Source organism: Sus scrofa, chromosome 6, assembly GCF_054392235.1.
Source record: "Sus scrofa isolate SSC_HxYL_T2T_F1_AM1 chromosome 6, Sscrofa_HxYL_maternal_Yorkshire_Landrace_v2.0, whole genome shotgun sequence".
In the NCBI taxonomy this organism is placed as follows: Eukaryota; Metazoa; Chordata; class Mammalia; order Artiodactyla; family Suidae; genus Sus; species Sus scrofa.
The window spans coordinates 59,677,503-59,688,226 of record NC_139388.1 but is presented as its reverse complement, the minus strand read 5'-3'; the positions used below and the strand labels follow the sequence as shown (position 1 = coordinate 59,688,226).

General features: G+C 52.3%; 1 protein-coding gene across 1 annotated transcript; it reads left to right on the top strand.

The window, feature by feature from the left end:
- The first annotated feature begins 1,183 nt into the window (after positions 1-1,183).
- KLK5 (kallikrein related peptidase 5) lies at positions 1,184-10,272 on the top strand. Its single transcript, XM_021094831.2, has 6 exons — positions 1,184-1,294; positions 1,563-1,646; positions 3,386-3,656; positions 4,696-4,952; positions 5,062-5,195; positions 9,783-10,272. Exons 2-6 carry the CDS (start codon positions 1,568-1,570, stop codon positions 9,936-9,938), a joined length of 897 nt encoding a protein of 298 aa, XP_020950490.2. The 5' UTR covers positions 1,184-1,294; positions 1,563-1,567; the 3' UTR covers positions 9,939-10,272.
- Positions 10,273-10,724: the final 452 nt, after the last annotated feature.

The following is a 10,724-nucleotide window of genomic DNA, read 5'->3' as shown; positions in this document are numbered from 1 at the left end:
CAGGCTAGGGGTCTAATCAGAGCTGCAGCTGCCGGCTTACACCACAGCCACAGCCACAGCCACACAGGATCTGAGCCACGTCTTTGACTTACACCACAGCTCACAGCAACGCTGCACCCCCAGCCCACAGAGTGAAGCCAGGGAATGAACCCGAATCCTCATGGATCCTAGTCGAGACTGTTAACCGCTAAGCCCCAAAGAGAACTCCAGCTCTGTGATTTTTTAAGTTAGAGTCAAATCACGTTTCTCTCTAGTGTGGGCATACTGGAAAGAATGCAATGCTGGTAATATTTATATGTGCACTATGCATAGATGTTCAAACTTACTTAAATCCCCTGGAAGGTTTGCTGAAAAACTGAAGGACTTCCAGAAGAGATGGAATGTGTTGGTTTTAGAAAAGCAGTTTTAAATGTTTGAAAAGGACATTCCATTCACTTAGTTTGTAAATGAGACCAAATGTTATTCTAAAGACTTTCCCGGAATCAAAAGACATATTTGGGATAAATCGGTTTGTAAGCTAAACTTAAACGTCTGAGAAAGGAGTTCCTGCTGTGGCACATCAGGATTGGCCGTGTCTCTGGAGCGCTGGGATGTAGGTTTCATCCCTAGCCTGGCACAGTGAGTTAAGGATCTGGCATTGCCACAGCTGGTGCCTATCTGGCAACTGGCCCTGCGGGTTAAGGATCTCATGTTGCCTTGAGCTGAGATGTAGGTCGCAGGTGTGGCTTGGATCTCGCCTTGCTGTGGCTGTGGTGTCGGCTGGCAGCTGCAGCTCTGATTCCATCCCTAGCCTGGGAACCTCCATACACCACCTGGGTGCGGCCCTAAAAAAGCTAAAAAATACAAAAGATTCAGAGGGCAGCAGAACTCAAAGAGAAGGAAGGGGTGAAGAAAAGATGTTAAGATGCGGCAGTACCAGGGGGCACAGAGAGCGCCCCAGAGCTGTTGAGCTGGGACTCCGGCCTGGGGAGGTCAATGGGCCAGACCTTTGGGAGACCCCTCCCTATTCCGGGGCCAGGGAGGTAGGGCGTGGCTTTCGGGACTGGGTGGGGGGTGCTCTGGGGGCGGAGGTAGGGGGAGGCTGCAGGAGTGGTTGCTACGGCCCGGCAGGGCACCTCACTACCCGGGAATGTGCCCCAGGGAGCAGTGGGTGGTTATAACCCAGCCCGGGCGCCCCGAGCTGGAGCGAGGAGGCGGCGGCAGCAGGACAGCGGCGGCGGCGGCGGCGGGGGGCCAGAGAGTCTGCAACTGAGCTGGGAGCTGATTCCCCACCCCCGACTTGGGAACGCGGCAGGTGAGGTCTGGGGAAGCGGGGGGTGGGGGGGGGGCGGGGAATGTCTTCCCGTGGGCTTTGGTCTGGGATGCACCCCATCTCTCTCTCCATCCTCCCTCCCCGCTGGAAGATGGTGCTGATTCCTCTTACGTCTGAAATCGCACCTCGGCGCTGGGGGTGGGGTGGGGCATGGCCTCGTGGTCCCTCTCTGCTCTGGGACCCCGGACAGGGGAGGGGAAAGGGTTCCCAGAATCACCTGGGCCTCCCCCCTTCCCCTCCCCTCCCTCAGGTGCAATGACCATGGCTACAGCAGGACCCCCCTGGACATGGATGGTCGGTGCCCTGATCACAGCCCTGATTCTGGGAGTGACAGGTAACCAGAAGTGAGTGTGTGCATGCGTGCGTTCGTGCATGCGTGCAGGCTAACCGTGCATGTGGCTGTCGCTGCCTCTCTCTGGGGCACTGGGGGACCGCATGTGACAAGGCAGGGCTCCAAGATGGGGCAAACGTGTGTCTGTATTTGTGATTGTGCGATTGTGTGTGGCTGTGCCTGCCACCCACCGTGTGTGTGTGTGTGTGTGTGTGTGTGTGTGTTGCCTTTTCCCATATCAAGTAACTGTCTATGACTGTCGATGACATACATGTGAGGCGATACATGTGACACGTGAATTGTGCGATGCTGTGTGTGTGTGTGTGTGTCAGAGTGACTGTGTGGGTGTGTGAGCTGTGAATGCTGTGTGTGGTTGTGTGTGGCTGCTTGGTTTTGTGTGTGTGTATCTGGGGTTCCTGTCTCTGTGTTACGGGCCAGCATGTGACCCAAATGCTTGTCGCTATAAAAATGTGTGACTAGTTACCTTCAGGTAGCCATTTGTGGTTGTGTGGTTGGGGCCGGGTGCCAGATCCTACATGGCTCTATTTGTGACTGTTTGAGGCTCTACGAATGAATGATCATAGGTGACGGTGGGTTTGTAGGGGCCCATGGGCATGTAATTTTGGTCCCGGCTGTGACAGATGGAGCGTGTCAAAGACTGTGGCTCTGTGAAGGTGGATGATGCTAGGTGACTGGCCCTGTGCCATGCTTGGTCCACTGAATTTCATCTTGTCACCAGACCACTGTGCTGGGTGCAGACGTGAGTAACAGTCTCTATGTGTCTCCATAGCGGGCACATAGACACAGGTCACTGAGACTCCAGGCCCCGGGTGAGGGAGAGCCTATGAGGCTGCCCCCGACTGTGTGTACCTGGCAAGTGAATGGACCACAAGTCAGAGTTTTGTGTGTAGCTGTGCTCACGGAGACAAAGCAAGTCTCTCTGTGTACCTGCGTGTGCACGTCTGTGACAGCCATCGTACGTGCATGTGTGTTTCTTGGACTGCATGCCTAACTGAAGGTGGCACGAGGGTTTCCCTCACCCGGGTTCTCAGCAAGCCTGTGAATCAGTGAATGGACAATGGGAGCCGGTGATGGAGCCGGGCGCGTGTCCCTGTCTGCGGGTTTGTGTGAGGACCAAGGGCATTCGCGGGAGGCACCTTTGGGTGTGAGAATGCACAAAACAGCTCTGCTCTCCACCGCCCACCCCACAGGAGCACACCCCCGCCCCCAATGCTGACCACTTTGCCGCTCCTCCAATTCTGGCTCAGCTCACAAGCTCCTTTTCCTCCACCGTACCCCAAGTCCAGGCTTTATCTCCAGCCAGGGACCCATGAGCCCCCGACCCCCGCCCCAGCCAGAGAAAAAACCCAGCCTCTTTGGCTCTCCCCCTTTTTGGCCAGGCACCACCTCCTATCCTGGCCACAGCTCTTAGAACCCAGCCCTTGCCTCTTCTCCCCAAGTCGGGGCTCTTTAGAGCATCCACACCTCCTTGGGACCCTGGCCTTGACTCTACCCAGGCTCTCCTGTATCCCAAGTTCCTCCCACGTCTTAGGCTCTGCAGCCTCTAGCCCAGCCCCCATTCACCAAGGCTTGACACGCCCCCTCGCCCCCCCCTTCTTGAAACCAGGTCCCAGCCCTAAAACCTCGACCCCGCCCCCTCAACCTGAGCGCCCCTCGGAGGTTGGACGGCCTCTGGCTGGTCCCGCCTCTTAAGACAAGCCCCGCCCCCTTCCTGCCCCCAGAGCCTGTCTTTGCAAACTACGTGGCTTCCTGCGACAACCCCTCTGCCCCCGAGCCCTCTGGGGGCACCAGGGACCTCGGACCTAGGTCCGGGGAGGACATCCGGGTGGATGACGGCGGCGGCAGCAGCACCCGCATCGTGAATGGGACCGACTGCGGAATGAACAGCCAGCCCTGGCAGGGTGCGCTGTTAATGAAACCCAACCAGCTCTACTGTGGGGCCGTGTTGGTGAACCCGCAGTGGCTGCTCACGGCCGCCCACTGCCGGAAGGAGTGAGTGGGGGCCTCAAGGGGCGGGCTGGACACAAGTGGAGGCGAGAAATGGGGGCGGGGCATAGGGCGTGGAGGTGGGGATCTGGGTGGGGATGGGTTTGGGCATGGGATTTAGAATGGAGTTGGGGGTGTTCCAGTCGTGGCGGAGCGAAAATGAATCCGACTAGGAACCATGAGGTTGTGGGTTCGATCCCTGGCCTTGCTCAGGGGGTTAAGGATCTGTGGTGTAGGGCCGCGCTGTAGCTCTGATTCAACCCCTAGAATGGAGTTGGGGAGGAGAGTGGGGTGGGGATGGGGTGATATTGGGAAGTGGGTGTGGTCAGGGATGGGAGTTGGGATGGATTGGGGGCTAGGAATACACATGTTGGAGGGTTAGGGATGGAGATGTGATTTGGTTTGGCTTTAGAACTGGAGGCGGGATGGGAAGAAGAGGGGGCTGGGACTGGAAATGGCTGTGGAGCTGAAGATAGGATCGTGTTGGAGATACAGGAATGGGAATGAGACGGCAGCGTTGGAAGTTGGGAATGCATATGTTGGTAAAGGATTCGGGCCAGGGTTAGGGTTGGGTTCAGGGTTGAGAATGGGTTGGAGTTTGGTTCGGGCAGGCACAGGCTGATGGTTTGGGATGGAGATGGAACCAGGTTTGGCCCCAGTATTAGAAGTGGGTGGAGCCTAGGATGGAATGGAGATCAAAATGGAGCTGGAATAGGGTTCCCACATGGACCTGGAATGGGACTGGGAGCAGAGGAAGGATTGAAGACGGGCTTGGGCTTGGAGTTGTGGGCGGGGTTGGAGGTGGTTGGAGATGAGGTTGGGCATGGTTAGACTTGGGGTTGAGGATGCTTAGATTTGCTGCTGAGAATGCAGATGGTGGTGCTTTCGCGTGGGGAAAGGATTAGGATTGGTCTTGGGCTGGGCTGGGTGGAGTTGGGGTTAGGGGTGGAGGGAGGCATGAGGAGGAGATAAAGATTGGGGGTGGAATTGAGGGAGGGACCAGGTTTGGCATTGCGGGTTGGTGATCTGGGTTGGTCGTGATCAGATTTTTCAGAATCCGTCTTGGCCACTATTCCCTGTCACCCACCTACGAAGCCGGGCAGCAGCTGTTCCAGGGCATCAAGTCCATCCCCCACCCCGGCTATTCCCACCCCAGCCACTCCAATGACCTCATGCTCATCAAACTGAACAGAAAAATCCATAAGACTCAGGCCGTCAGGCCTATCAACATCTCCTCTCATTGTCCAACTGCTGGGACCAGATGCTTGGTGTCTGGCTGGGGCACAACCAGCAGTCCCCAGGGTGAGTGTCCAGGTCCCTTCTAACACCCACCCAAGTCTGCCTTCTCCCACGCCCTGACCCTGACCCTGACCTTCACCGTGGCCCTGCTCTGCATTTCTCCGTTTGACAGTGAAGTACCCCGACGTCCTCCAGTGCTTGAACATCACTGTGCTCAGTGAGGACAGGTGCAAGAAGGCCTATCCTAATCAGATAGATGCCACTATGTTCTGTGCTGGGGACCAGGTGGGCAGAGACTCCTGCCAGGTAAGGCCCGCGGCTTCTCCGTCCATCGAGCAGATACACCCTGAAACCAACTCTGTGAGCCGGCACCTTGCTATAGGAGGGGCTGGGGACCCACTCTGCAGTGATCGGATCCGTTGGGCCCTCTGTTTTCACAGAGCTCATATGCTGGAGCAGTGCAGGCCAGCAAAAGTATACTATCAGCTGGATGTGCAATTTAATGTATGGTTTAAATACAGCATATATGTGTCTATGTATAGACACACATATATATATATTCATTTTCGGATTTTTTCCATGATAGCTTATTACAAGATATTGAATATAGTTCCATGTGCTGTACAGGAGGTCCTTGTTTATATCTTTTGCATATAATAACGTGCGTCTGTGAGTCCCAAACGCCTCATTGACCCTTCCCCCCCCCCTTTGCTTTCTAAGCCTGAGTCTATTTCTGTTTTGTAATAAGTTCATTCGTAGTACTTTTAATATTCCACATATAAGTGATATCATATGTTATTTGTCTTTCTCTCTGACTTACTTCACTTGGTATGAGACGCTCTGGGCCCATCCATGGGGCTGCAAATGACATCATTTCCCTCTTTTTTTCAGGGCCGAGTAATATTCCATTGTGTATATAGACCACGTCTCCTTTATCCATTCACCTTTCAATGGGCATTTAGGTTGTGTCCACGTTTTGGCTCTTTATAAGTGTCATTTTACATATTGCAGTACCTATTATGAGAAAAGTACAACCCCCCCCACCAGGTGAAATTAACTATTTTAATAGAACACCCTACTTCGTCCCATGTATCCTAGGTGCCATCATTTCAAGGTATAATTAATAGGAGACAATTACAAATGAGATGTTCGACATCCTTTTATTCTCGTAGTAAGTCTTTGAAAGCCAGTGTGTATTTTTACACTGACAGCATACCTTGGTTTGGGCTAGCCATGTGTCAGGGGCTCAAGAGAGAGCCCAAGGGGGCCTCATGGCCACTATATCAGACAGCACAGATCTCAAGAGAGAGATCAAGACTGGTTTTTGTTTTTTGTTTTTGTCTTTTGCCTTTTCTAGGACTGCTCCCGTGGCATATGGAGATTCCCAGACTAGCGGTCGAATCGAAGCTGTAGCCAGAGCCACAGCAACTCGGGATCTGAGCTGCGTCTGCAACCTACACCACAGCTCACGGCAACACCAGATCCTTAACCCACTGAGCGAGGCCAGGGATCGAACCTGCATCCTCATGGATACTAGTCATATTTGTCACCTGCTGAGCCATGACGGGAACTCCTATTTTGGCATTTTTTTTTTTTTTTTTTGTCTTTTTGTCTTTTTTTTTTTTTTTTTTTTCTGTTGTTGCTATTTCTTGGGCCGCTTCCGCGGCATATGGAGGTTCCCAGGCTAGGGGTTGAATCGGAGCTGTAGCCACCGGCCTACGCCAGAGCCACAGCAACGCAGGATCCGAGCCGCGTCTGCAACCTACACCACAGCTCACGGCAACGCCGGATCGTTAACCCACTGAGCAAGGCCAGGGACCGAACCCGCAACCTCATGGTTCCTAGTCGGATTCGTTAACCACTGCGCCACGACGGGAACTCCTTGGCATATTTTAGACAGATACAGTCAAGTATCTTCATCCCACAAAATCTGTAGTAGGAAATTTTTCTCACAAATGCTAGTGAAGTGTTTTGAGGAAGGAAAACAGAAACCCATCGTAGGTATTTCTAAAAAGAAAACATCGGGGGAGGGGGGGAATTTCCATTGTGGCTTAGCAGGTTAAGAACCCGACATAGTGGCTGTGAGAATGCAGGTCTGATCCCTGGCATCGATCAGTGGGTTAAGGATCTGTGTTGCCTCGAGCTGCGGTGTAGGTCCCACATGTGGCTTGGATCCCACATTGCTGTGGCTGTGGCGTAGGCTGGCAGGTGCAATTCCACCCTTACCCTGGGTACTTCCATATAGCACAGGTGCAGCCTTAAAAAGAAAAAAAAATTAATTAAAAAAAAAAGAAAATATTGGGAGTTCCCTGGTGTCCTAGCAGTTAAGAATCTGGCATTGTCACTGCTGTGGCTTGGGTCACTGCTGGGGTTCAGGTTCTATCCCTGGCCTGTGAACTTATGCATGCTGCAGGCACACCCAAAAGAAAGAGGAAAATAACGTATTTAATAGAGAGAATGGAGGAGCTCCCATCGTGGCATAGCAGAAACAAATCCAACTAGGAACCATGAGGTTGCGGGTTTGATCCCTGGCCTCACTCAGTGGGTTAAGGATCTGGCATTGCCGTGAGCTGTGGTGTAGGTTGCAGACTTGGCTCAGATCTGGTTTTGCTATGGTTGTGGTGTAGGCGGCAGCTGTAGCTCCTATTGGACCCCTAGCCTGGGAACCTCCATATGCCACCCTAAAAAAGTGTGTGGCCCTAAAAAGCAAAAAAAAAAAAAAAAAAAAAAAAAAGAGAGAGAGAGAGAAAGGATTGATTACAAAGTTTTTGGTACAGCTGGAGGAGCAAACAAGTTAAAAAAAGAAAAAAAGCAAGAAAGCCCTATGGTGAAGATACAGCATAAACAGAGTGATTTCATCAGAGATTGGTAAAGGCTCTGCAGAAAATAAAAGTTTTATGATAGCCAGTGATGGGGGCAATATTTGGAAGGATGGTTGAGAGGCCTTGAAGAGGTGGCCTCTGAGCAGAGCCTGAATGACACACATGAGCCAGGCTTTGGAAGGTTAAAGGCAGGAAAAGCACATGCAAAGGCCCTGAGGCAGGGAGGTGTTAGGCTGATTCAAAGAAAAGAGCCAGCCTGTTTGGGGAACAGGAGTTGAGCCTGGAGGGATGGATGGGGTCCAATAGTTCAGCAAATATTTCTTGATGTGTTGTCATGGGAGCTGTATTGTTGAGGATAAAAGAAACTAAACTGTTACAGCTCAGGACTCTTCTTTGTATTCAGGCCCCCAAAGGCTCAGAGCGGGATTGAAATTAACACGCTCTCTGCTGGCAGGAATATGTTTCAGTAAAACTGGTGTTTAGTTGGCTGGGGCTCAGACAGCCCTCCAGTCCCCTTCTGATGGCTGTGAGAAGCTTCCCCCAGATCGTACTTTGTTCCCACTTAACACTTGGGAGCAAATACTTCTAGATAAAGGGGTGGATGGGGGATTTTTTTTTTTTTTTCAGGTCCGCTCCCGTGGCATGTGGACGTTCCCAGGCTAGGGGTCAAATCAGGGCTACAGCTGCTGGCCATAGCTACAGCCACAGGAAAGCAGGATCTAAGCTGCATCTGTGACCTACACCACAGCTCATAGCAACGCTGGATCCCCAACCCACTGAGTACCGGCAGGGATCAAGCCTGCATCCTCATGGATATTAGTCAGATTCAATTCCACTGTGCCCCCATGGGAACTCCCCATTTCACTTTTCTGTAGCCAAGCTTAGTATCTTGGGTTTTGGGTTTTGTTTTTTTTTTTTTTTCCCCTAGACCTCAGGTGGCTTTTTCATACCAGAATGTGGTCTGGGTGTGGCCACGAATGTGGCAAGAAGGAATAACAACAATACTAATAGTATATTAATAATAATAGCAGCGAACAAATTGCCAGACACTCGTTTAAGTGGTTCCCATGCATCAGCCCATTAACTCATTTAACCATTATTAGTCGTTCTGTTTTACAGCCGAGGCGCCAAGGCTCAGAGCAGTTGAACTAAGTGCCAGTCAAAAGAAACTCTGCAGGGATATCAAACAGGAGCAAGCAAAAAAAATAACGAGAGACATTAAACCACAAGAAAGTTGAACCTTAGTGGATCAGGGCAGCTTAGCTTTTCTGCCTCAAAATCAGCATCTGTATTATAATAGAAGAAGCCAGTCATAGGTACTTTGCATAAACAGAAATAAAAAATGGCCATAAAGAATGCTATTATTGGAAGAGGGTAATTATAGGGCTCTATGGGGAATTCAGCACCAGCGATCCAAATTGGTCCAAGGGAGTGATTCTCAACCCCAGGGTAATTCTGACCCCCCCCCCCCAGGGGATGTATGGGGATGGCTGGAGATGCTTTTAGTCATCACAGCTGTGTCTGGTGGGGACGGTGGGGTTTCCTAGCCTGTCGTGGGTAGAGGGACACTGCTAAGCATCTTACAAGGCACAGGATAGCCTCCCGCAGCAAAGCATTATCTGGCCCCAGTGTCAGGCATGCCCAGGTTGAGAGACCCTCACCCAGGGGTGGAGGACTGCCTCTCTGCAAAAGTCAAGTCCAAGATGGATTGGGGTGGAGGATGGGTGAAGAGGGAAGAAAGGAAAGGAAGGCGTGTCCAGTAGGCGAAACGCAATATTCAGAGGCTGGAGGGGAGCAGGAGAGAGAAATAGAGGGAAACAGACATGCCTGGAGGGAGACAGAAAAGAGGCTAGAGGTTGGGTAGAGAGGGACCCATGGGGTTTCTGCAGGTGCACTTGGAGTAAAATATTAACACCATCCCTCTCTGCCTCTCTCTCTGCCTTTGTCTGTGTCTCCTCATCTCTCTATTTTCCCACCTCTATTTTTATTGCCCCGTCTTTCCTCACCCGTGCGACTCCTTCCCCTCTCCCCACATCGCTTGCTTCTCTGTGCCTCCGTCTCTCCTCTACAGGGTGACTCCGGGGGCCCGGTGGTCTGCCATGGCACCCTCCAGGGCCTCGTGTCCTGGGGAGACTCTCCATGCGCCAAGCCCAACAGACCCGGCGTCTATACCAACCTCTGCCAGTTCACTAAGTGGATCCAGGACACCATCCAGTCCAACTCATGAGTCACTCCGGGACCTGGCATCCTGGCATCCCTCGCCCCCTGCAAGTCTCCACCTTTGCAGGGACCCAGACACTCCTTCCAGACTGAAGTTCCTCCCCCAAAATGTTGAAGTTCTTTATTGATCCAGCTCTCCCCACCCCATCTCTTGGAATCAGGGTCCCCCTTCCTGGACCCTGGATGGACCAGGCTCTCTGGTCCAGATGCTGAAGACAATTCCCATCAAGACCAGGGCAAGCGCTGCACCCCAGTCTCCCCAGGCCTGCCTCCCTCGGCTTCCACCTGCTTAGCAGCTATGATCCAGATTTGGTGCAAGAAATAAAGCCTCTGAGAAGTGGGCTCTGTGTGTGGTCTCTTCCCCAGATGGCCAGGCAGCCAGGAACAAGTGACTCAGCCTTTGGGCATGGGCTGTGTTTGTTCCCTTGGGTTATTTCAGGTGTGGGGAACAAAGATTCACTTGAGCTGCTTTTCATTTTCTTCACAAATTTCGATCAGCTGGCGATTTCGTGCCAACAATGGTCTTCAGATGCTGGAGACACTGCCACGAGCAAATCAGAAAAATTCCTACCACGTGTAGACAGGAAAAGACAGACAAGAAAAAGATCACCAGGCGTTCCCATTGTGGCTCAGCGGGTTAAGAACCCGACTAGTATCCATGAGGATGCAGGTTTGATCCCTGGCCTCGCTCTGTGGGTTAAGGATCTGGCGTTGCCCTGAGTTGTGGTGTAGGTTGCAGAAGTGGCTCCATCCAGCATTGCTGTGGCTGTGGCGTAGGTCGGTGGCTACAGCT